Source organism: Sebastes fasciatus, chromosome 19 (assembly GCF_043250625.1).
Source record: "Sebastes fasciatus isolate fSebFas1 chromosome 19, fSebFas1.pri, whole genome shotgun sequence".
NCBI classification, from domain to species: Eukaryota; Metazoa; Chordata; class Actinopteri; order Perciformes; family Sebastidae; genus Sebastes; species Sebastes fasciatus.
Window position 1 is genome coordinate 1,157,985 of NC_133813.1, and position 26,614 is coordinate 1,184,598.

Sequence of the window (26,614 nt, forward strand, 5' to 3'; positions counted from 1 at the left end):
GTGGTATTGATGTACTTGTACTTCAGTGTAGTACTTGGTGGTATTGATGTACTTGTACTTCAGTGGAGTACTTGGTGGTATTGATGTACTTGTACTTCAGTGTAGTACTTTGTGATATTGATGTACTTGTACTTCAGTGTAGTACTTTGTGATATTGATGTACTTGTACTTCAGTGTAGTACTTTGTGGTATTGATGTACTTGTACTTCAGTGTAGTACTTGGTGGTATTGATGTACTTGTACTTCAGTGGAGTACTTTGTGATATTGATGTACTTGTACTTCAGTGTAGTACTTTGTGGTATTGATGTACTTGTACTTCAGTGTAGTACTTTGTGGTATTGATGTACTTGTACTTCAGTGTAGTACTTTGTGGTATTGATGTACTTGTACTTCAGTGTAGTACTTTGTGGTATTGATGTACTTGTACTTCAGTGTAGTACTTTGTGGTATTGATGTACTTGTACTTCAGTGTAGTACTTTGTGGTATTGATGTACTTGTACTTCAGTGTAGTACTTGGTGGTATTGATGTACTTGTACTTCAGTGTAGTACTTGGTGGTATTGATGTACTTGTACTTCAGTGTAGTACTTGGTGGTATTGATGTACTTGTACTTCAGTGTAGTACTTTGTGGTATTGATGTACTTGTACTTCAGTGTAGTACTTTGTGGTATTGATGTACTTGTACTTCAGTGTAGTACTTGGTGGTATTGATGTACTTGTACTTCAGTGTAGTACTTTGTGGTATTGATGTACTTGTACTTCAGTGTAGTACTTTGTGATATTGATGTACTTGTACTTCAGTGTAGTACTTGGTGGTATTGATGTACTTGTACTTCAGTGTAGTACTTGGTGGTATTGATGTACTTGTACTTCAGTGTAGTACTTGGTGGTATTGATGTACTTGTACTTCAGTGGAGTACTTGGTGGTATTGATGTACTTGTACTTCAGTGTAGTACTTTGTGATATTGATGTACTTGTACTTCAGTGTAGTACTTTGTGATATTGATGTACTTGTACTTCAGTGTAGTACTTTGTGGTATTGATGTACTTGTACTTCAGTGTAGTACTTGGTGGTATTGATGTACTTGTACTTCAGTGGAGTACTTTGTGATATTGATGTACTTGTACTTCAGTGTAGTACTTTGTGGTATTGATGTACTTGTACTTCAGTGTAGTACTTTGTGGTATTGATGTACTTGTACTTCAGTGTAGTACTTTGTGGTATTGATGTACTTGTACTTCAGTGTAGTACTTTGTGGTATTGATGTACTTGTACTTCAGTGTAGTACTTTGTGGTATTGATGTACTTGTACTTCAGTGTAGTACTTTGTGGTATTGATGTACTTGTACTTCAGTGTAGTACTTTGTGGTATTGATGTACTTGTACTTCAGTGTAGTACTTTGTGGTATTGATGTACTTGTACTTCAGTGTAGTACTTTGTGGTATTGATGTACTTGTACTTCAGTGTAGTACTTGGTGGTATTGATGTACTTGTACTTCAGTGTAGTACTCCTCAGACACACAGACACAAGATGGCGGGGCGCAGCAGCAGTTTCTCAGAGAGGCTCAGTCGGAGTTAAACTTCTCCGGACTTTGTTCAACTCTTCCCGGCTGAGACCGGAGACATGAGCCGCCTCCACCGGCTCTACCGGCTCGTTTAACGGCGGTGTGCGTGTCCCCGGTGATGTTCCGGTGAGTCCTCCGGTCTGGAGGACTTTGGTGTTTTCTGAGGTGAGACAGACCGAGCTGCTGCTGCTAGCTTAGCTTAGCTTAGCTTAGCCTAGCCTAGCCTAGCCTAGCCTAGCTCCGTGCTAACCGTTTGTTTTGGTCGGTGTCGGTGTGTTTGGACGGCTCTGTGGTGACGGTTACCGGGCTTAACGGGGACTTAAAGAAGCAGAGGTGTTTAATGAACCGACAGACTGCAGATGTTACTGGATGTGTTCTGGGAACATGGAGATAAAGTAGCAGGTCAGTGATGTTGAGCTAACAGCTAATGCTAACAGAGCTGCTGCTATTGTCACATCTGCCACTGTACAGTACTACTACACTACTACTACTGCAATACTACTACAGTACTACTAGAGTACTACTACAGTACTACTACAGTACTACTACTACTGCAATACTACTACAGTACTACTACAGTACTACTAGAGTACTACTACAGTACTACTACAGTACTACTACTGCAATACTACTACAGTACTACTACAGTACTACTACAGTACTACTACAGTACTACTACAGTACTACTACTGCAATACTACTACAGTACTACTAGAGTACTACTACAGTACTACTACAGTACTACTACACTACTACTACTGCAATACTACTACAGTACTACTAGAGTACTACTACAGTACTACTACAGTACTACTACACTACTACTACTGCAATACTACTACAGTACTACCACAGTACTACTACAGTACTACTAGAGTACTACTACAGTACTACTACACTACTACAATACTACTACAGTACTACTAGAGTACTACTAGAGTACTACTACACTACTACTACTGCAATACTACTACAATACTACTACAGTACTACTACAGTACTACTAGAGTACTACTAGAGTACTACTACACTACTACTACTGCAATACTACTACAGTACTACTACTGCAGTACTACTAGAGTACTACTAGAGTACTACAGTATTATTACACTACTACTACTGCAATACTACTACAATACTACTACAGTACTACTAGAGTACTACTACAGTACTACTACACTACTACTACTGCAATACTACTACAGTACTACTAGAGTACTACTAGAGTACTACTACACTACTACTACTGCAATACTACTACAATACTACTACAGTACTACTACAGTACTACTAGAGTACTACTACACTACTACTACTGCAATACTACTACAATACTACTACTGCAGTACTACTAGAGTACTACTAGAGTACTACAGTATTATTACACTACTACTACTGCAATACTACTACAATACTACTACAGTACTAGTACTACTACTACTGCAGTACTACAGTACTACTGTGACTATACAGTACTACTGCTTATTGTTACTGTACTGTAGCTGCTTACTGCTACTGTTCAGTACTACTGCAGTACTACTGCAGTACTACTGCTACTGGACAGTACTACTGCTACTGTTTAGTACTACTGCAGTACTACTGCTTACTGCTACTGTACAGTACTACTGAAGTACTACTGCAGTACTACTGCTACTGGACAGTACTACTGCTACTGTTTAGTACTACTGCAGTACTATTGCCTACTGCTACTGTACATTACTGCTGCAGAACTACTACAGTACTATTGCTTACTGCTACTGTACAGTACTACTGCAATACTATTGCTTACTGCTACTGTACAGTACTACTGCAGTACTACTATAGTACTACTGCTTACTGCTACTGGACAGCACTACTGCAGTACTATTACAGTACTACTGTTTACTGCTACTGTTTAGTACTACTGCAGTACTATTGCCTACTGCTACTCTACATTACTGCTGCAGTACTATTACAATACTACTACTTACTGCTACTGTACAGTTAGTACCACTACAATACTACTGCAATACTACTACAGTGCTACTGCTTACTGCTACTGTACATTAATATTGCAATACTACTACAGAAGTACTACAGTACTGATTGTTGCTTACTGTTACTGTTCGTTACTCCTAATACTAATATGGATTACTATTACTGTACAGTACCACTGCAGTGCTACTAATACTGCTTAGTGTTACTGCAGCTGGTAATAGTACTATTGGTGGCTTTTAGTACCACTACTACATAGACTACTATCTGCTGCTACTTTATTGTTACAAATACTATGACTCAGTTTTATCTTCAGTCATTATTGCAATTTTTTTTTTTTTCAAAAATACACTACTGCTACCGTACAGTACTACTGCCTACTGTACAGTACTACTGCTTACTGCTACTGTACAGTACTATTGCAGTACTACTGCCTACTGTACAGTACAGCTACAGTACTACTGCTGCTGTACAGTACTACTACAGTACAACTACTTACTGCTACTGTACAGTACTATTGCAGTACTACTGCTACTTTACAGTACTACTGCAGTGCTACTGTACAGTATTGCTACAGTACTACTGCAGTACTACTGCTACTGTACAGTACTGCTACAGTTTTACTACTTACTGCTACTGTACAGTACTACCACTTACTGCTACTGTACAGTACTACTAGAGTACTACTACTTACTGTACAGTACTACAACTTACTGCTACTGTACAGTACTACTACTTACTGCTACTGTACAGTAATACTTGTATACTTTTACTGCTGATACTTGAACTACACGAAGCTGATAATACTTCTGTACTTTTATTGCTGATACTTCAACATCGTGAAGCTGATAATACTTTTGTACTGCTGATACTTAAGTACATGAAGCTGATAATACTTCTGTATAAATGCATATATATATATATATATATATATTACACAGCTTTGTTGAATACTCGATTCTGATTGGTCAATCACGGTGTATATAACAGACCGTTGCTATGGGTGCAGTTCTGATGTTGGACTCTGGCAGAGTAACTGTAATAAGTGGGATAATGTTCAGGTAGCGGATCATTGTTGTGAATTATATATTTCACAACAATGAGATATATATATATATATGAGTCCAGTATTGATCACAGTAAACTAACATTAATACATGAAGAAGAGTCCAGTATTGATCAGACTGCAGAGAGAGAGAGAGAGAGAGAGAGAGAGAGAGAGAGAGAGAGAGAGAGAGAGAGAGAGAGAGAGAGAGAGAGAGAGAGAGAGAGAGAGAGAGAGAGAGAGAGAGAGAGGACACTGCCTGCCCTGCAGCAGCAGCTGCAAAGCATTCTGGGATAAGGAGGAGGGAGAGGCAGCCCCCCCCCCGCCTCCTCCCCCCCCTCCCCTTCTCTCTGTGTCTCTGCCTCCTGATTGGCTGCTTGTTCGCCCAGCTGACTGGCCTCTGTCAGACAGAGAGAGGGAGAGACAGGGAGGGTGATGGAGGCTACAGCGATGGGGTGAGCTGCCATTTTCTCTTTCTTTATCCACAATCTATTCATCCTTTATTCATCCGTCCTCCTCTCTTTGTTTTTATTTTATATCAACGGGGTTATTGAGAGAGGGAGGGATGGAGAGGACGGGAGGACAGGGAGGACAGAGGAGGAGAGAGGGGGGAGGATGGAGGATAAGCGGGAGGTTGATCTTTTCTTCTTCATTGTCTGTCCTCTGGTGTGTTTTTCTTCTTCTGTGGTGGATTTAATCTGTTTAGTGTGTGTTTCCTGTCATGGAGGATGAGAGAGGGAGGATGGGAGGATGGGAGGAGGTGGAGGCAGGGATGATGGAGAGAGAGAAAATGGCCGACCGGTGATGGAGGATGGAGGCTGAGGGAGGAAATAAAAAATAAAAGCAGGATGGTGATGATGGTGATGATGAGAGGTTGTTTTCTATTGTGTCCTTTACTGGTTTCTATTGTTTCAGCTGATCCAGGATCAGACTGATCGCTGTGTTTGATCACCATCCAGCACAATGAATTATTGATTCATTATTGATGATGGAGAAACTGTTAAACAGGGAGATGTGAGGATGTGTGGTAGTTGTAGTTCTGTGTAGGTGACATGTAGTACTGTGTAGATGACATGTAGTACTGTGTAGGTGACATGTAGTACTGTGTAGGTGACATGTATTACTGTGTAGGTGACATGTAGTACTGTGTAGATGACATGTAGTACTGTGTAGGTGACATGTAGTACTGTGTAGATGACATGTAGTACTCTGTAGATGACACGTAGTACTCTGTAGGTGACATGTATTACTGTGTAGGTGACATGTAGTACTGTGTAGATGACATGTAGTACTGTGTAGGTGACATGTAGTACTCTGCAGGTGACATGTAGTACTGTGTAGATGACATGTAGTACTGTGTAGATGACATGTAGTACTGTGTAGATGACATGTAGTACTGTGTAGATGACATGTAGTACTCTGTAGATGACATGTAGTACTCTGTAGGTGACATGTAGTACTCTGTAGGTGACATGTAGTACTCTGTAGATGACATGTAGTACTCTGTAGGTGACATGTAGTATTGTGTAGGTGACATGTAGTACTCTGCAGGTGACATGTAGTACTGTGTAGATGACATGTAGTACTGTGTAGATGACATGTAGTACTCTGTAGATGACATGTAGTACTCTGTAGGTGACATGTAGTACTGTGTAGATGACATGTAGTACTCTGTAGGTGACATGTAGTACTGTGTAGATGACATGTAGTACTCTGTAGATGACATGTAGTACTCTGTAGGTGACATGTAGTACTCTGCAGGTGACATGTAGTACTCTGTAGATGACATGTAGTACTCTGTAGATGACATGTAGTATTGTGTAGGTGACATGTAGTACTCTGCAGGTGACATGTAGTACTCTGTAGGTGACATGTAGTACTCTGTAGATGACATGTAGTACTCTGTAGGTGACATGTAGTATTGTGTAGGTGACATGTAGTACTCTGCAGGTGACATGTAGTACTGTGTAGATGACATGTAGTACTGTGTAGATGACATGTAGTACTGTGTAGATGACATGTAGTACTGTGTAGATGACATGTAGTACTGTGTAGATGACATGTAGTACTGTGTAGATGACATGTAGTACTGTGTAGATGACATGTAGTACTCTGTAGATGACATGTAGTACTCTGTAGGTGACATGTAGTACTGTGTAGATGACATGTAGTACTGTGTAGATGACATGTAGTACTGTGTAGATGACATGTAGTACTCTGTAGATGACACGTAGTACTCTGTAGGTGACATGTAGTACTGTGTAGGTGACATGTAGTATTGTGTAGATGACATGTAGTACTCTGTAGGTGACATGTAGTACTGTGTAGATGACATGTAGTACTGTGTAGATGACATGTAGTACTCTGTAGGTGACATGTAGTATTGTGTAGGTGACATGTAGTACTGTGTAGATGACATGTAGTACTCTGTAGGTGACATGTAGTATTGTGTAGATGACATGTAGTACTGTGTAGATGACATGTAGTACTCTGTAGGTGACATGTAGTACTGTGTAGATGACATGTAGTACTCTGTAGGCGACATGTAGTACTGTGTAGATGACATGTAGTACTCTGTAGGTGACATGTAGTACTGTGTAGATGACATGTAGTACTCTGTAGGTGACATGTAGTACTGTGTAGATGACATGTAGTACTCTGTAGGCGACATGTAGTACTGTGTAGATGACATGTAGTACTCTGTAGGTGACATGTAGTACTGTGTAGATGACATGTAGTACTCTGTAGGTGACATGTAGTATTGTGTAGGTGACATGTAGTACTGTGTAGATGACATGTAGTACTCTGTAGATGACATGTAGTACTCTGTAGATGACATGTAGTACTCTGTGGGTGACATGTAGTATTGTGTAGATGACATGCAGTATTGTGTAGATGACATGCAGTACTCTGTAGGTGACATGTAGTACTGTGTAGATGACATGTAGTACTCTGTAGATGACATGTAGTACTCTGTAGATGACATGTAGTACTCTGTGGGTGACATGTAGTATTGTGTAGATGACATGCAGTATTGTGTAGATGACATGCAGTACTCTGTAGGTGACATGTAGTACTGTGTAGGTGACATGTAGTATTGTGTAGATGACATGTAGTACTGTGTAGGTGACATGTAGTATTGTGTAGATGACATGTAGTACTGTGTAGGTGACATGTAGTATTGTGTAGATGACATGTAGTACTGTGTAGGTGACATGTAGTATTGTGTAGATGACATGTAGTACTGTGTAGGTGACATGTAGTATTGTGTAGATGACATGTAGTACTGTGTAGGTGACATGTAGTATTGTGTAGATGACATGTAGTACTGTGTAGATGACATGTAGTATTGTGTAGATGACATGTAGTACTGTGTAGGTGACATGTAGTATTGTGTAGATGACATGTAGTACTGTGTAGGTGACATGTAGTATTGTGTAGATGACATGTAGTACTGTGTAGGTGACATGTAGTATTGTGTAGATGACATGTAGTACTGTGTAGGTGACATGTAGTACTGTGTAGGTGACATGTATTACTGTGTAGGTGACATGTAGTACTGTGTAGATGACATGTAGTACTGTGTAGGTGACATGTAGTACTGTGTAGATGACATGTAGTACTCTGTAGATGACACGTAGTACTCTGTAGGTGACATGTATTACTGTGTAGGTGACATGTAGTACTGTGTAGATGACATGTAATACTGTGTAGGTGACATGTAGTACTCTGCAGGTGACATGTAGTACTGTGTAGATGACATGTAGTACTGTGTAGATGACATGTAGTACTGTGTAGATGACATGTAGTACTGTGTAGATGACATGTAGTACTCTGTAGATGACATGTAGTACTCTGTAGGTGACATGTAGTACTCTGTAGGTGACATGTAGTACTCTGTAGATGACATGTAGTACTCTGTAGGTGACATGTAGTATTGTGTAGGTGACATGTAGTACTCTGCAGGTGACATGTAGTACTGTGTAGATGACATGTAGTACTGTGTAGATGACATGTAGTACTCTGTAGATGACATGTAGTACTCTGTAGGTGACATGTAGTACTGTGTAGATGACATGTAGTACTCTGTAGGTGACATGTAGTACTGTGTAGATGACATGTAGTACTCTGTAGATGACATGTAGTACTCTGTAGGTGACATGTAGTACTCTGCAGGTGACATGTAGTACTCTGTAGATGACATGTAGTACTCTGTAGATGACATGTAGTATTGTGTAGGTGACATGTAGTACTCTGCAGGTGACATGTAGTACTCTGTAGGTGACATGTAGTACTCTGTAGATGACATGTAGTACTCTGTAGGTGACATGTAGTATTGTGTAGGTGACATGTAGTACTCTGCAGGTGACATGTAGTACTGTGTAGATGACATGTAGTACTGTGTAGATGACATGTAGTACTGTGTAGATGACATGTAGTACTGTGTAGATGACATGTAGTACTGTGTAGATGACATGTAGTACTGTGTAGATGACATGTAGTACTGTGTAGATGACATGTAGTACTCTGTAGATGACATGTAGTACTCTGTAGGTGACATGTAGTACTGTGTAGATGACATGTAGTACTGTGTAGATGACATGTAGTACTGTGTAGATGACATGTAGTACTCTGTAGATGACACGTAGTACTCTGTAGGTGACATGTAGTACTGTGTAGGTGACATGTAGTATTGTGTAGATGACATGTAGTACTCTGTAGGTGACATGTAGTACTGTGTAGATGACATGTAGTACTGTGTAGATGACATGTAGTACTCTGTAGGTGACATGTAGTATTGTGTAGGTGACATGTAGTACTGTGTAGATGACATGTAGTACTCTGTAGGTGACATGTAGTATTGTGTAGATGACATGTAGTACTGTGTAGATGACATGTAGTACTCTGTAGGTGACATGTAGTACTGTGTAGATGACATGTAGTACTCTGTAGGCGACATGTAGTACTGTGTAGATGACATGTAGTACTCTGTAGGTGACATGTAGTACTGTGTAGATGACATGTAGTACTCTGTAGGTGACATGTAGTACTGTGTAGATGACATGTAGTACTCTGTAGGCGACATGTAGTACTGTGTAGATGACATGTAGTACTCTGTAGGTGACATGTAGTACTGTGTAGATGACATGTAGTACTCTGTAGGTGACATGTAGTATTGTGTAGGTGACATGTAGTACTGTGTAGATGACATGTAGTACTCTGTAGATGACATGTAGTACTCTGTAGATGACATGTAGTACTCTGTGGGTGACATGTAGTATTGTGTAGATGACATGCAGTATTGTGTAGATGACATGCAGTACTCTGTAGGTGACATGTAGTACTGTGTAGATGACATGTAGTACTCTGTAGATGACATGTAGTACTCTGTAGATGACATGTAGTACTCTGTGGGTGACATGTAGTATTGTGTAGATGACATGCAGTATTGTGTAGATGACATGCAGTACTCTGTAGGTGACATGTAGTACTGTGTAGGTGACATGTAGTATTGTGTAGATGACATGTAGTACTGTGTAGGTGACATGTAGTATTGTGTAGATGACATGTAGTACTGTGTAGGTGACATGTAGTATTGTGTAGATGACATGTAGTACTGTGTAGGTGACATGTAGTATTGTGTAGATGACATGTAGTACTGTGTAGGTGACATGTAGTATTGTGTAGATGACATGTAGTACTGTGTAGGTGACATGTAGTATTGTGTAGATGACATGTAGTACTGTGTAGATGACATGTAGTATTGTGTAGATGACATGTAGTACTGTGTAGGTGACATGTAGTATTGTGTAGATGACATGTAGTACTGTGTAGGTGACATGTAGTATTGTGTAGATGACATGTAGTACTGTGTAGGTGACATGTAGTATTGTGTAGATGACATGTAGTACTGTGTAGGTGACATGTAGTATTGTGTAGATGACATGTAGTACTGTGTAGGTGACATGTAGTATTGTGTAGATGACATGTAGTACTGTGTAGGTGACATGTAGTATTGTGTAGATGACATGTAGTACTCTGTAGGTGACATGTAGTATTGTGTAGATGACATGTAGTACTCTGTAGGTGACATGTAGTATTGTGTAGATGACATGTAGTACTGTGTAGATGACGTTTAAATGAGCCACAAAACATCTAATGAACTGTAAACGTGTATTTATACTGTAAAACATGGAGACTGTCTCAGTGTACAGAGACGTACAGTGATCACAGTTTAGTAAATGTTTACCGTGTACGTCTGTTAACATCAAATATTCAGTGTACATTAATCAGAGCCTCCTAAGGTACCAGATATAGAATACATACGAGTGCCACTGTTTTTCAAAAACATTATTTTTAAAAAAATATTAATTTTCACATTTGAATGTCTGTTTTTTTACAATTCAAATATATCTTTGAATTTAGAATATGTGTTGACGGCCGTAGTGTGTAGGAGTCCTGTCCATCAGGAGCAGTATCTGTATATCTGTGTTCTGTTGGAGGAAACATCTTTTTAGATGTTGATTTTTGGAAGTTGTGAATCGATTCAGTTTTTACCACCTCTACACGTTACTGTACCAGCATCCAGCAGTCAGTGAGCCGTGGACAATGTGCTCGACTCGTCCCTAAAATGAAGCCCCCCCCCCCCCCCCCCCCCGCTGTAGTCCTGCAGATTAGACTGCAGTGTTGTAGAACTACATTGTTGTAGTGCTGCAGTCCTACAGTTTAAAGTGTGTGTCTGTGTGTTGTGATCAGCTGGTGAATCATGTGACGGTCAAACAGTGACATCAATGTTTGTAACAGAGAGGGAACATCACATGATGCTGACACACACACACACACACACACACAACACTGCTGCATTCGTCCCATCTAACGTTAACCCCTCGTGTGACTGACCAGCAGCGAGTCACAGTTAAACTTTCACTTTTATGAAGTAGCTCCGGATGGATGCATCTAGAGGGCCAGAAGCAACTCGCTATGAAAACATAACCGCTGTACCCCTAGTACTACAGTACTTCAGTGTGACGGTTCCTGGTTTGTGTTGCAGGTCAGACGTGGGTCCTCCAACATGGCGGCAGCGTCATACGACCAGCTGCTGAGACAGGTGGAGGTGTTAAAGATGGAGAACTCCAACTTGAGACAGGAGCTGCAGGACAACTCCAACCACCTGACCAAACTGGAAAGTGAGGCCTGCAACATGAAGGTCAGTACTCACAATACTACTCAAGTACTGCTGAAAAACTGCACACAGTACTGCTGACTTCAGAACTGCTGTAAAAAAAACGTACCTGAGAAATACTGAGACCTCCAGTATGAAGGTCAGTACTCATCATAATACTGAAATACTGCTCACACTACTGGTGAAATACTGCACACAGTACTACTGAAATACTGCACACAGCACTACTGAAATACTGCACACAGTACTGGTGAAATACTGCACACAGTACTACTGAAATACTGCACACAGTACTACTGAAATACTGCACACAGTACTGGTGAAATACTGCACACAGTACTACTGAAATACTGCACACAGTACTGGTGAAATACTGCACACAGCACTACTGAAATACTGCACACAGTACTGGTGAAATACTGCACACAGTACTACTGAAATACTGCACACAGTACTACTGAAATACTGCACACAGTACTGGTGAAATACTGCACACAGCACTACTGAAATACTGCACACAGTACTGGTGAAATACTGCACACAGTACTACTGAAATACTGCACACAGTACTACTGAAATACTGCACACAGTACTGGTGAAATACTGCACACAGTACTGGTGAAATACTGCACACAGTACTACTGAAATACTGCACACAGTACTGGTGAAATACTGCACACAGTACTACTGAAATACTGCACACAGCACTACTGAAATACTGCACACAGTACTGGTGAAATACTGCACACAGTACTACTGAAATACTGCACACAGTACTGGTGAAATACTGCACACAGTACTACTGAAATACTGCACACAGTACTGGTGAAATACTGCACACAGTACTACTGAAATACTGCACACAGTACTACTGAAATACTGCACACAGCACTACTGAAATACTGCACACAGTACTGGTGAAATACTGCACACAGTACTGGTGAAATACTGCACACAGTACTACTGAAATACTGCACACAGTACTACTGAAATACTGCACACAGTACTGGTGAAATACTGCACACAGTACTACTGAAATACTGCACACAGTACTACTGAAATACTGCACACAGTACTGGTGAAATACTGCACACAGTACTGGTGAAATACTGCACACAGTACTACTGAAATACTGCACACAGTACTGGTGAAATACTGCACACAGTACTGGTGAAATACTGCACACAGTACTACTGAAATACTGCACACAGTACTGGTGAAATACTGCACACAGTACTACTGAAATACTGCACACAGTACTACTGAAATACTGCACACAGTACTGGTGAAATACTGCACACAGTACTGGTGAAATACTGCACACAGTACTACTGAAATACTGCTCACTGCTCAACGTTTGTATAACGAGAGATGAATGCAGACAAACTTGTCAAAATTATAATCCAAACATACGTCAGATCACATTGAAGTCTGAGATCTTCAGTTTTCTGTCCACCTAAAGGAGGACCTGACTGTTAGTGAAGAACCAGATGAGCCGGTCTGATGTACACATCATACATGTACACGTTTACAGGAAGGAACATACATGTAGATCTCTCTCTCTGTCTGTCATATAGACTCAGTGTCTCTCTGTCTTCGGCCCAGAATAGACTTGTGGTATTTTCCACCAATCACGCGCTGCTGTGAGCTTCAGAATGAGCTCCTTGTTGTTGATCAGAGTGAGATATTTGACTGTTTGAGGATCTTTGGTTTCCCGTAGAGGACTCAGGAAACCTGTCAGTGAGCTGTCTGACGTCTCTGCTCGTCTTCCCTCACTCTCTTCTTCTTCATCGCCTTTCTTCTTCTTCTTTTTATTGTCGTTCACTTTCTGTTGTTTTTCCTTTCTTTATTTTTTCTCTTTTTATTTTTTTTCCTTTATTGCAGCGTTTTGTTTAATTGCTTTAATTCATTTTCTGATTTTATTTTTTGTTTTATTGCTTTCAATGTTTTTTTTTCTGATTGTTTAATTGTCTTGTATTTCCTGCCGTGTCTTTTCCCTCCTTTCCACGTGTTTTATAGTTTTATTTTTTCTGCTTTAATTCTTTTCTTCAGTTTTTATTGTTTCCGTCTGTTTTTAGTATTTATTTTTTTACTTTCCACATTTTTATTTCTTTTATTGTCCTGATTTAGTTTTTTGATTAATTAATTTTCTGATTTTAGTTTTTGTTTTATAGCTTTAGATATTTTGTTCTGATTGTTTAATTGTCTTGTTTTTCCTGCCGTGTCTTTTCCCTCCTCTCCATTTGTTTTATATTGTTTCTGTCTGTTTTTATTATTTATTTTGTTACATTCCACATTTTTATTTCTTTTATTGTCCTGATTTTAGTTTTTAGTTTAATTCATTCTCTGACTGTTCTCATAGTTTCTGTCTTGTTTTTTTTTCTGTATATTCGTGTCTCTCTGTGTTTTTGTTGTTTTTTTAACTTGTAGTTTTATTCTTTATTGTCCTGTCCTTCCCCTCCAAACTCACACTCACTTCCCGTTTCCCGTGTCCTGTTTCCCGTTTCCTGTTTACTGTCGATGAGCAGAAAACACTCATGGACAGTGTGAGTAGTGTTAGTTTCCATCATGTCGCTGTATGAACGCTGCCGTTTCATCGTGGTGAGTCTGGAAACAATGATTTAGAGACAGAGAGAGACGGTGGTATAAATCAGTTATTATGTGTGTTACTCATTTCAACAATAACCTCATTATAGTTGTGATTAATAATGTATTAATATCATGAATATTTGTGTTGTTTTGTCAGGAGTATGTTTTTATTTTAAAGACTCTGGTGCCCCCCGGTGGTCGGATGAGGAAACACAGACTTGGTGAACGGTGATGTAACGCTGGACCACTTTTATTTTCTCATGTAAAACAGGAAGTGCTGAAGCAGCTGCAGGGCACCATAGAAGAAGAGTCTGGAGACGCGTCTGGCTCTCAGCTGGAGCTCATTGAGAGACTGAAAGGTGAGCAAAACAAACACACACACACACACACACACACACACACACACACACACACACACACACACACACACACACACACACACACTGTGTAATGTGATCTCCCTCCTCCTCCTCTAGAGATGAGCCTGGAGTCTGCGGGTTTTAAGCCCAGGTCGAGGCCTCCTCTGCCCCCCTCGTCCTCCTCCAGCTCGACCTCTTCTGGTTCTGGAGCTCCAGGAGGAGCAGCTGGAGGCTCCGGAGCTCCAGGCCCCCCGACGACCGCCGGCTTCCCCAGGAAAGGGCTGCCGACTGCGGGCAGAGACAGCCATGACCGCTGCCTGGAGGACCTGGAGAAGGAGAGGTACTACTTAGAGTACTGGCAGTACTGTCATTCTGTAACTACTAATAGTACTGTAATACTGCAACTACTGACAGTACTACTGAGAGTACTGGCAGTAGTACTACTGAGAGTACTGGCAGTAGTACTACTGAGAGTACTGGAAGTAGTACACTCAGAATACACAAAGTAATACTACAGCTACAACACATTTAAATGTGTTCAACTGGTACTAGTACCAGTAGTACTGTTGCAGTACTATTACACTACGGGTTCTACTGCAGATTGTACTGCTATCACTGCTGCTGTAAGTAGTACTACTAAAAGTACTGCTGTTAGTACTAGGATAGATTTTTTTTCTTGTTTATTTATGTAGTTTTTGTCAGAATTAAAATGTTCTCTGTCGCTCTCTCTCTGTCTGTCTCTGTCTCTCTCTGATTGGCTCCTGTCTGTCTCTGTCTCTCTCTGATTGGCTCCTGTCTGTCTCTGTCCTGCTCTTTGATTGGCTCCTGTCTGTCTCTGTCCTGCTCTCTGATTGGCTCCTGTCTGTCTCTGTCTCTCTCTGATTGGCTCCTGTCTGTCTCTGTCTCTCTCTGATTGGCTCCTGTCTGTCTCTGTCTCTCTCTGATTGGCTCCTGTCTGTCTCTGTCCTGCTCTTTGATTGGCTCCTGTCTGTCTCTGTCCTGCTCTCTGATTGGCTCCTGTCTGTCTCTGTCTCTCTTTGATTGGCTCCTGTCTGTCTCTGTCCTGCTCTCTGATTGGCTCCTGTCTGTCTCTGTCCTGCTCTCTGATTGGCTATTGTCTGTCTCTGTCCTGCTCTCTGATTGGCTCCTGTCTGTCTCTGTCCTGCTCTTTGATTGGCTCCTGTCTGTCTCTGTCCTGCTCTCTGATTGGCTCATGTCTGTCTCTGTCTCTCTCTGATTGACTCCTGTCTGTCTCTGTCCTGCTCTCTGATTGGCTCCTGTCTGTCTCTGTCTCTCTCTGATTGGCTCCTGTCTGTCTCTGTCTCTCTCTGATTGGCTCCTGTCTGTCTCTGTCTCTCTCTGATTGGCTCCTGTCTGTCTCTGTCCTGCTCTCTGATTGGCTCCTGTCTGTCTCTGTCCTGCTCTCTGATTGGCTCCTGTCTGTCTCTGTCTCTCTCTGATTGGCTCCTGTCTGTCTCTGTCCTGCTCTCTGATTGGCTCATGTCTGTCTCTGTCTCTCTCTGATTGGCTCCTGTCTGTCTCTGTCTCTCTCTGATTGGCTCCTGTCTGTCTCTGTCCTGCTCTCTGATTGGCTCATGTCTGTCTCTGTCTCTCTCTGATTGGCTGCTGCTCCCTCAGGTCTCTCCTATTGGCTGAGCTGGAGAAGGAGGAGAAGGAGAAGGACTGGTATTACGCTCAGCTGCAGAATCTCACCAAGAGGATCGACAGTCTGCCGCTCACTGAGAACGTAAGAACACGTTTTACTGTTACACAGGAAGTATTTCTACGTTTATGTTCCGTCTCTAAATACTTCATTACCCATGAGCCCCGGTTGCCGTTGCCCCGGTGACGTGACGAGCGTTTGTGTGTCAGTTCACTCTGCAGACGGACATGAGTCGGCGCCAGCTGGAGTTTGAGGCTCGTCAGATCCGTTCAGCGATGGAGGAGCAGCTGGGCTCCTGTCAGGAGATGGAGAGGAGGGCGCAGGTAGGATCACTACTGTTCACCTGTTCACCTGAACCACGACACCATAGTCAACAACACTCTGTGTGTGTCCTCAGGCTCGCGTGTCCCGTATTCAGCAGATAGAGAAAGACATCCTGAGACTGGGAGCACGGCTGCAGGTAGCCTCCCAGGTGACCTCACAGGTAAACTCACCTGTTCTATGTGATGATCTTAATGTGATGTTAACCCTTTGAACTCTGCAGTAGTAATCGTCCACCAGTGCTGATGTTGGTATTTTTGCTTATTGTGATGTCATTGCTTGGAGCAAAATCTTGTTTATAAAAAAAAAAGAAAAATGTATTTAACATAACATCAAAATTAAAACAAACATACAAATTATTAAAAAAAACCATTAAATACATTTTTAAAATAATAAAATGTTTATAAATTTATGAACAAAAATAAACCACTTTTAATGTTTGATTTATGTTAAAGGTCACTTTACAAAGATTAAACATTATCATTAGTTAATCATTCAAAGTCATTTTAGATGTTTAGTTCGTGCTAATGTTTATTTAATCTGATGTGGATGAAACGTTCACCTGTCCTCTCTCTCTCTCCAGGTGGAGGAAGCTCAGGGGCCGAGCGACAGCAGCGGATTGGCCGGAGTTCAGGTGAGCATCTCGTTCTTCTTCTTCGTCTTATTTTGAATCTTATTTATTTTGTTTTAACCTTTTTTTTTTTTTTTTTCCTCCTTCAGAGCTCCAGCAGCCGGTTGGACCACGAACCAGCCAATGAGGCGAGCTACTCTGTGCCTCGACGAATCACCAGCCACCTGGGAACCAAGGTTACTAACTCTGCCTAGCAACAACCCTTAAATACTGTATCCCTCCGCCAAAATATTTTATCACCTCAATAACCAAGCAGCAACCAGAGCGCTGTAAAAAAAAAAATCCCATCTGTGAAGATGGTGTACGCTGTAAAAAGTTGTCTTGTGTCACCCCCCTGCAGGTGGTGATGGTGTACACTGTAAAAAGTTGTCTTGTGTCGCCCCCCTGCAGGTGGAAACAGTGTACACTGTAAACAGTTGCTTGTGTCGCCCCCTGCAGGTGGAGATGGTGTACAGTCTTCTGTCAATGTTGGGGACTCATGATAAAGACGACATGTCGCGGACTCTGCTCGCCATGTCGAGCTCGCAGGACTCGTGCATCGCCATGCGTCAGTCGGGCTGTCTGCCGCTGCTCATCCAGCTGCTGCACGGCAACGACAAGGACTCCCTGTTGCTAGGTAACCACTAGTTCCCATAGAAGTAAAGTGTTGTCACAGGTAACTCTTTTACCTTTACCTGTTTTATTTACATCTCTCCTGTTGCCTAGGTAACTCCCGCGGCAGTAAAGAGGCTCGTGCGCGGGCGTCGGCGGCGCTGCACAACATCGTTCACAGCCAGCCCGACGACAAGCGAGGCCGGCGTGAGATCAGGGTGCTCCACCTGCTGGAGCAGGTGCGTCATTACTGCGAGGAGTGTTGGAGCTGGCAGGAGAACCACGAGAGGGGCGTCGACCAGGAGGACAACCCCAGTGAGTGATGTCACACACACTCTGACCAATCAGGAGGACAGACAGCCTCTTGTGTATATAATATATATATATAATGTGTTATATAATACATAAAGTATATATAAATACTGTGTGTTACTGTGTCTTCAGTGCCGTCTCCAGTGGAGCATCAGATCTGTCCGGCCGTCTGCGTCCTCATGAAACTTTCCTTCGACGAGGAACATCGGCACGCCATGAACGAACTCGGTGAGCGTGACGATAGACAGCTGATTTACTAACTGGAAAAACTGACCGGTTTAACGAGTCCCGACTTGTTTAACAAGTCTGGACTGGTTTAACGAGTCTGGACTGGTTTAATGAGTCTGGACTGGTTAAACGAGTCCTGACTAACAAGTCCTGACTAACGAGTCCTGCCTAACGAGTCCTGCCTAACGAGTCCTGACTAACGAGTCCTGACTAACGAGTCCTGACTAACGAGTCCTGACTAACGAGTCCTGACTTGTTTAATTTATTGGTATTTATACTCTCTGTATCTCTGTGGGTTTTTCGTCCCTGCAGGCGGTCTGCAGGCGGTGGCGGAGCTGCTGCAGGTGGACTGTGAGATGTTCGGTCTGAGCAGCGATCATTACAGCGTCACGCTGCGGCGATACGCCGGCATGGCGCTCACCAACCTGACCTTCGGAGACGTAGCCAATAAGGTTGGAGGAAAACACGAACAACACGTTTACACATCGTTGGTTGTTTTAACCAGATCACAGCTTCACGTTGTTGTTTTCCCATCAGGCCACGCTGTGCTCCATGAAGGGCTGCATGAGAGCGATGGTCGCTCAGCTGAAGTCTGACAGCGAAGACCTGCAGCAGGTAAACTCACCCGTTACCACGGCAACTGCCTCACGCCTGTTTTGTCTGTCTGACGTTTATTTAGTTCAATGTTTTTGTTGGTGTCGTTTTTGAATATTTCGTTGTCGTTTTTGTTGTTTTATATTTTTACGTTGTACTTCCTGTTTGTTTTTTTTAGGTGATAGCGAGCGTGTTGAGGAACTTGTCGTGGCGTGCTGATGTCAACAGTAAGAAGACGCTGCGTGAGGTCGGCAGCGTGCGAGCGCTGACGGGCTGTGCTCTCGAGGTCCAGAAGGTAAATATTGTTGACTATGACTTAAAGTGGGCATGTCTGTAAAGGGGAGACTCGTGGGTACCCATAGAACCCATTTACATTCACTGATCTGGAGGTCAGAGGTCAAGGGACCCCTTTGAACATGGCCATGACAGTTTTTCCTCTCCAACATTTAGTGTCAGTTTGGAGCGTTATTTAACCTCCTTCATGACCAGCTAGTCTGACATGGTTGGTACCGATGGATTCATCAGGTTCTAGAGTTTACTATGAAGCCTTTTCAGACTTTTTTCTTTACATTTTCCTAACTTCTCTTCTGCCCTTTTTTCAATCATTTTTAGGACATTTTTCAGACTTTTCTTCTGATATCTTTTGTTAATTTTTCCTATTTTTTTGGGACATTTTTAGCACATTTTGTACTTTTCTTCTGCCTTTATTCGGTCATTACCAGCTGACACAGTTTGGTTGAGCCTCCGTAGCATTGTGTGTAGTGAAAACCAAAGAGGAGAGCAGAGGCCGGAGCCGTGATCATTTTTCGGTCATTTTCATATGATCCCAGTATCTTCACTCTAGCTTTAAAACTGAGCCGCTACGACCTAAAAATCACAAGTTCCGTTAAATAAATCAAACTAATTTGCGTTAACTCGTTATTATATTATATATATATATATATTATTGTTATATTATATATTATATTATCATCCCGTTAGCTTTAACAGCTCTAGTCTGAGCACGCTCTGACATCAGCTGTTTTTTTCTTCTTCTGCTCCTTCAGGAGTCGACCCTGAAGTCCGTACTGAGCGCGCTCTGGAACCTGTCGGCTCACTGTACGGAGAACAAGGCGGATATCTGCGCGGTGGACGGCGCTCTGGCGTTTCTGGTGGGAACGCTGACGCACCGCAGCCACACCAACACGCTCGCCATCATCGAGAGCGGCGGCGGCATCCTGCGCAACGTCTCCAGCCTCATCGCCACCAACGAAGCGCACAGGTAAACAACGGGAAACAAGTAAACAACCTGTAGTTGCCATAGTAACCACTAGGTGGATTAAATATTGTGTCTCTTCTCCCTGGTTGTTGTCTTGCAGGCAGATCCTGCGTGAGCACGGCTGCCTGCCGACGCTGCTACAGCACTTGAAGTCTCACAGTTTGACCATCGTGTCCAACGCCTGCGGGACGCTCTGGAATCTGTCGGCCAGAGACGCCAAAGACCAGGAGGCATTATGGGAGCTGGGCGCCGTGGGCATGCTGCGCAACCTCATTCACTCCCGGCACAAGATGATCGCCATGGGCAGCGCCGCCGCCCTGCGTAACCTGATGGCCAACCGGCCGGCACGCTACAAGGATGCCAGCGTGGTGTCGCCGGGCGCTGGCGCCCCATCACTGCACGCCCGCAAACAGAAGGCGTTATTCGAGGAGCTGGACGCCCAACAGCTGTCAGAGACTTTCGACAACATCGACAACCTGAGCCCCAAGGCGGCGCACAGGAAGGGGCGGGGCTGTAACGGCGCCGGAGGAGGAGGAGGAGGGAACACAACGCGCTCATACACCAACACGCCGGTGCTGTCGAGCCCGAAGAACGGAGACGGCTCAAAAAGGACGGGTGAGGAAGTGACATACGCTCGGCCGGTGTTCCCGCCCAGCGTCCGAGCGTCCAGCGACAGCCTCAACAGCGTGACGAGCGCAGACGGCTACGGCAACCGCGGCAAGACCAAACCGTCAGCGGAGCCGTTCTACTCGTCAGACGAGAGCCGAGACAACAAGTGCTGCGTCTACAGGAAGTACCCGGCCGACCTCGCACACAAAATCCGCAGCGCCAACCACATGGCGGACGACGACGGCGCGGAGTTGGACACGCCCATCAACTACAGCCTGAAGTACTCCGACGAACAGCTGAATTCTGGGAGACAGAGTCCGAGTCACCGCGGCAGCATCGAGAGCGACGAGGACGACGAAACGGACGCCAGGCTGAGGAGGAGGAACGACGGCGGTGACTCGGCACCGACCAGCGGCTGCATAGCGTCCGCCCCGCAGCCGCGCTACGTCGTCGCCACGGCAACGTCAGACTACGTTGGTGACTCCACCGGCGAGCAGCCAATCGACTACAGCCTGAAGTACGGCACTGACGCCGCCCGTAAACCGCTGTTCAAGCCACAAGAGACCGCTGCCCCCTCCGTCCCACCTCCTCCGTCATCCTCTGCCAACAAGCTCCGCCCCCCTCCACCCACAGCCAATCGGACGGGGCCAAAAGGCAACCAGGAGTCCACGCAGACGTACTGCGTGGAGGACACGCCCATCTGCTTCTCCAGAGGCAGCTCGCTCTCCTCGCTGTCATCAGAGGAGGAAGATGAGGACGGCGATGTCATTGGGAGGAAGAGGAGGGGCGGCAGCGGCGGCGGCAGTAATGACTACCCGACACTTCCTGTCAGCGAGAAAGACGCACACGAGCAGCAGCAGAGGCAGCAGAAGGAGGCGGAGAGCCAGACCGCCACTGCTACCGCCGCTTCCTCCTCACGGGGAAGACGTGCTCACCACCACCATCACGGCCACGCCCACCACCATCACCACCACCATGTGACGTCATCGGGCGCCAGGACTCCGAAGAGTCCACCGGAGCAGCCGTACGCTCAGGAGACGCCGCTGATGTTCAGCCGCTGCACGTCCGTCAGCTCCCTCGACAGCTTCTCCACCTCTTCCATCGCCAGCTCCGTGCGCTCCAGCGAGCCGTGCAGCGGCGTGCCGAGCGGCGTGGTCAGTCCCAGCGACCTGCCTGACAGCCCGGGACAGACTATGCCGCCGAGCCGCTCCAAGACGCCGCCGCTGCCGCCGGCGACGCAGAACACAAAGGAGGAGGAAAAGACGAAGAAGAAGGACGAGGAGAGCAGCGCAGACGTCCTGCTGCACTTCGCCACGGAGAGCACGCCGCACGGCTTCTCCCGAGCCTCCAGTCTGAGCGCGCTCAGTCTGGACGAGCCGTACATCGCAGCAGAGATGAGGGGGAAGAAAGAGGAGGAGGAGGGAGGAAACGAGGAGAGGAAGGAGGAGGCGGCTGCGAAACCGATCCTCGACGAATCGGACGACGACGATGACATTGAGATCCTGGAGGCGTGCATCAACATGGCCATGCCCAAGTCGTCACGGAAACCAAAGAAACAGCAACAAGCAGCGCCAAGGAAACCCAGCCAGCTTCCTGTTTATAAGCTCCACCCACCTCAAAGCCGCGCCCAATCACAGCAGAGGAAGGACGTGCCGCCGCCAGCGGAGGAGGTGCCGAGAGTTTACTGCGTGGAGGGAACGCCGCTCAACTTCTCCACCGCCACCTCGCTTAGTGACCTCACCATCGACTCCCCACCCAATGAGGAGGCAGCAGCAGCTGTCATACTTGTAGCCCCGCCCCCCTCCAGCCAGAGGAGGGGGGCGGGACTACCTGAGGGTGAGAATGGTGACGACATCCTCGCCGAGTGCATCAGCGCCGCCATGCCCAAAGCCAAACCCAGAAAACCAATCAGAGCAGCAGCGAACAGCGAGCACCTCCAACCCCCGCCTCTTCCTCCTCCGGTCCCGCCTCCTCTCGGCCTGCAGCAGCAGAAGAAGAAGCCGACGTCGCCGGTGAAGCCGATGCCCCAGCGGGCGGCTTATGGCGTCGCCACGGCAACATCCGCCAAAGCAAAACCAGGGTTTGCCTTTGACTCGCCGCACCACTACACGCCCATTGAAGGCACGCCGTGCTGCTTCTCACGCAACGACTCGCTGAGCTCGCTCGACTTCGACGAAGACGACGGCGGTGAGAAGGACGAAGAGAAGAAAAGAAAAGAAGAAGAAGGCAGGAAGAGGAAGCAGCAGACGGCGGCTGTTTTCCCGCGAACGAAACCTGCAACCAACGCGGCGTCGACGACGGACGAGAAGCAGAAGTTTGCCATCGAGGACACGCCCGTCTGCTTCTCCAGAAACTCCTCCCTGAGCTCGCTGAGCGACATCGACCAGGAGAACAACAACAAGGAGTTCGCTCCGCCGCCGCCTGAGCAGCAAGATGGAGGCAAAGCAGCAATAAAGTCTCCTCCTCCTCCGCAGGAAGAGTTGAAGCCCCGCCCCAATGCGGCGAGCGGCTACGCCCCCAAAGCGTTCCACGTGGAGGACACGCCCGTCTGCTTCTCCAGGAACTCGTCGCTCAGCTCGCTGAGCATCGACTCAGAAGACGACCTGCTGCAGGAGTGCATCAGCTCCGCCATGCCCAAGAAGAAGAAGAAAGCTGCAGCCGCCGCCACCAACGCCTCCGTCGTAACGCCACTTCCAGTCACCAAAGCTGAAGATGGCATTTTGGCCGAGGAGGAGCCTTCAGAGGCGCCAAGAAGCCCCGCCTCCCCTGATTCAGAGTCATTTGATTGGAAGGCGATCCAGGAAGGCGCCAACTCAATCGTCAGCAGCCTGAACGCTGCCGCCGCCGCCGCCACGTCTCTGTCCCGCCAACCGTCATCAGACTCTGACTCGGTCCTGTCCCTGAAGTCTGTGGGCTCGCCGTTCCGCCTGCCGGCAGCCAATAACAACGCAGAAGAAGATGTGGAGGAGAAGGAGGAGGCGGCGGTGAAGCGAGGGGCGAGGATCCTGAAGAGCGGTGAACGCAGCTCGCTGGAGGCCAAGAAGAAGAAGGAGGAGCTAGAGGAGGAGGAGGAGGCGAAGGCGCTGAGAGGCGGGAAGAAGGTGTACAGCAGGAGTCTGATAACGGGTAAGCCGAGGGCGGAGCCAGCAGCCAGGGGGCGGAGCAAACCCAGAGCGGCAGCCGTGGCCAAACCTCCAGGAAGCAGCGAAGGCGCCGACAGAGGAGGCGGGTCCTCTCGGGACTCCACGCCGTCTCACTCTTCCACAGCAGCCAATCAGAAAGGAGGGAAGCTGCTGCAGATGCCGCGCACGGCGTCTCCAGGAAGTGCATCATCATCGTCTTCATCGGCCTCCAGACCGGCCAAACAGAGCGGGGCGGCGAGGAGCGGCGGCGGCATCCCTAGGAGCGAGTCGGCGTCGAGGGTCAGTGGCTCCACGGCGGCCAAGAAGCCGAAGGCGGAGCCAGAGAAGCCGGCGCTGGTCCGTCAGTCGACCTTCATCAAAGAAGCACCGAGCCCGACGCTGAAGAGGAAGCTGGAGGAGTCTGCGGCGGCGGCGGCGGCGGCGGCGGCGGCGGCGGCGGCGGCGGCGTTAGAGTCACCGTCCAGCCCCGATACACCGCTACCAGCAACAACTAGGAGACACGACATCAACCGCTCACACTCTGAGAGCCCGTCACGCCCGCAGGAAGTGACATCATCACGGTTCAGCCGCACCGGCACCTGGAAGCGGGAAAACAGTGGCGGGGGGGGAGGAGGAGGAGGGAGCGGCGGTAAACACTCGACATCGTTACCACGCGTGGGAACATGGAAGAGGTCAGGAAGCTCGTCGTCAGTGCTGTCGGCGTCATCGGAGTCCAGCGAGAAGGGGCGGAGCGAGGAGGAGAGCGCTGTGAGGTCGAAGGGAACGTGGAGGAAGGCAAAGGGCGGCGGTAGCGGCGGCAGCGGCAGCGGCGGCAGCGACTCGTCAGCCGGACGGAGCTTCGCCGAAAAATCCGAAGACGTCTGGGTTCGTCTGGAGGACTGTCCCGTCAACAACCCGCGCTCCTCCTCCTCCTGTTCAGCCCGCTCTCCCACCACCGCCAACGCCCCGCCCGTCATCGACAGCCCCGCGTCCTCCAAGATCCCCTCCTCCTCCTCTTCCTCCTCCTCCAACCTCAACCTGCGCCGGAGCTGCGAGAGCCTCGACGACAAGCCGCCACCGCCGCCGCCGCCCGAGCGCCCCCAACACCAGCAGCACCAGCAGCAGCAGCAGCAGCAGCAGCAGCAGCAACGCAGTCAGCAGCGCAGCGGCGCCGTGGCGGCTCGGGTCAGCCCCTTCAATTACACGCCGAGCCCGAGGAAGAGCAACTCTGAGGTCACCACCACCCCCACCCCCACCCCCACCCCCACCCCCACGCCAACCACCACGACAGCATCTTCAACAACCCCCACGCGACCTTCACTCATCCCCACCCCCGTCACCAAAAAGCGGGAGCCGAAGGGCGGAGAGGGCGGCGGCGGCAGCGGCGGAGAACGCGGTTCGTACATAGTGACGTCGGTGTGAAAAGAACCAGGAAGAAGACTCTTGTAGACACAGAATGGCTGCCACAGTTTGGACAGTTGCCAGAACGGAGGACGTGTACATACGGAGGGAGAAATGTCAGAAAGTGTTTGTGAACTGTACAGGAAGTGTATTTAAGTGCTAGCCCCGCCCCCTCCCCTCCCTCCTCTCCCCTCATTGGCTCCCCTCACCTGTCCGTCACGGTTCTTTAATCGACCAGAGAAAACTTTAAAAATGAGCTTTTTATGTTTTTATACCACTAAAAATGATGTGTAGCGCTTAGCTCCGCCCCCTTTCTGCCTGTGTTCCCGCATGGCCCCGCCCCCCTAACGATGACCGTTACCATGGTGATATAACGATGATGACGATGATGATGATGATGTTTCTGCTAGCTGTAGCGTCGGAGCTGATTCGGCTCTTTTGGAAGTTTTCATGTTTTTTTTAACGGAGTTTGGTTCTGAGGAAAAACGAGATTTTTCTCCCGTTTTTTGGGTAGAAATTAATTTATTTTCTCCGTGTGGAGACGAACGTGTCGACTCTGATGCAGTTTGAGATGAGAGTTTCAAAGTTAACCTTGTTTGAGTCCAAAATAATCCAAAATAATCCAGAAAACCTTTTTCAGCTGCATTCAGTGACGTAGTTTAATGAGCAGATGTTTGACAGCTGTGATGTTCAAATTAAAGATTCTCTGTCAGACGGATGTAAAAATCAGTTTTTCAGAACCTCACTCGTCACTCACACAAACGGCATTTATTGCAGAGGGAAGTTTGCCGCCAGCCGACCGATCTGTAAACATTTAAACACGTTGAAGAGCCGGTATGTGAGGAAACGTTTGTTCTTGAACTTCCTGGTGAATTTTGAGGATTTGTAGTCGTCGTCGTCGTCTGTTGGCTGAAAACTTCCCGCTCCGTGCCTCGTTGGAAACAAATAACACTGTAAAACGTAAGTTATTGCTGTAAAACCTTTTAACTTTGAAGCACATAATTTAAAACAAAAATGTTTTTTTTTTTGCCAAAATAAGTTTCCACAGTGTTCTTCATGGCTGTAACTTGATTTTTATGTTGATGCTGAGGAAAACAACTCTTTTTGGTGAAATGTTAACCAGATGATGAACAATAAAAATTCAACATTTTAGGTGCAAACGTT

The 26,614-nt window shown here is 46.2% G+C and overlaps 1 protein-coding gene across 5 annotated transcripts; it reads left to right on the forward strand.

Moving 5' to 3' along the window:
- The first annotated feature begins 1,519 nt into the window (after positions 1-1,519).
- On the forward strand, positions 1,520-26,614 carry apc (APC regulator of WNT signaling pathway). Of its 5 annotated transcripts, XM_074618477.1 has the most exons (18): positions 1,520-1,735; positions 4,841-5,044; positions 11,641-11,796; positions 14,633-14,720; positions 14,838-15,060; positions 16,359-16,467; positions 16,593-16,706; positions 16,781-16,867; positions 17,288-17,338; positions 17,425-17,511; positions 17,774-17,951; positions 18,041-18,241; positions 18,371-18,466; positions 18,779-18,918; positions 19,004-19,081; positions 19,239-19,355; positions 20,107-20,321; positions 20,419-26,614. In XM_074618477.1, the coding sequence occupies exons 3-18, from the start codon at positions 11,662-11,664 to the stop codon at positions 25,469-25,471; spliced, it is 6,972 nt and encodes a 2,323-aa protein (XP_074474578.1). In that variant the 5' UTR covers positions 1,520-1,735; positions 4,841-5,044; positions 11,641-11,661; the 3' UTR covers positions 25,472-26,614. The 5 variants fall into 5 exon arrangements, with proteins under 5 accessions (XP_074474578.1, XP_074474575.1, XP_074474579.1 ...); XM_074618474.1 differs by lacking the exon at positions 4,841-5,044 and having other exon boundaries at positions 1,521-1,735; positions 17,726-17,951; XM_074618478.1 differs by lacking the exon at positions 4,841-5,044 and having other exon boundaries at positions 1,521-1,735.

What these genes read in the sequence shown, in the direction of transcription:
- apc (XM_074618474.1), top strand. Translation starts at nt 11,662, where the DNA reads ATGGCGGCAGCGTCATACGACCAGCTGCTGAGACAGGTGGAGGTGTTA. An exon ending in GAGGACCTGGAGAAGGAGAG is followed by an intron (nt 15,061 to 16,358) that starts GTACTACTTAGA and finishes CTGCTCCCTCAG; the next exon opens with GTCTCTCCTATTGGCTGAGC. An exon ending in GTGCTCTCGAGGTCCAGAAG is followed by an intron (nt 19,356 to 20,106) that starts GTAAATATTGTT and finishes CTGCTCCTTCAG; the next exon opens with GAGTCGACCCTGAAGTCCGT.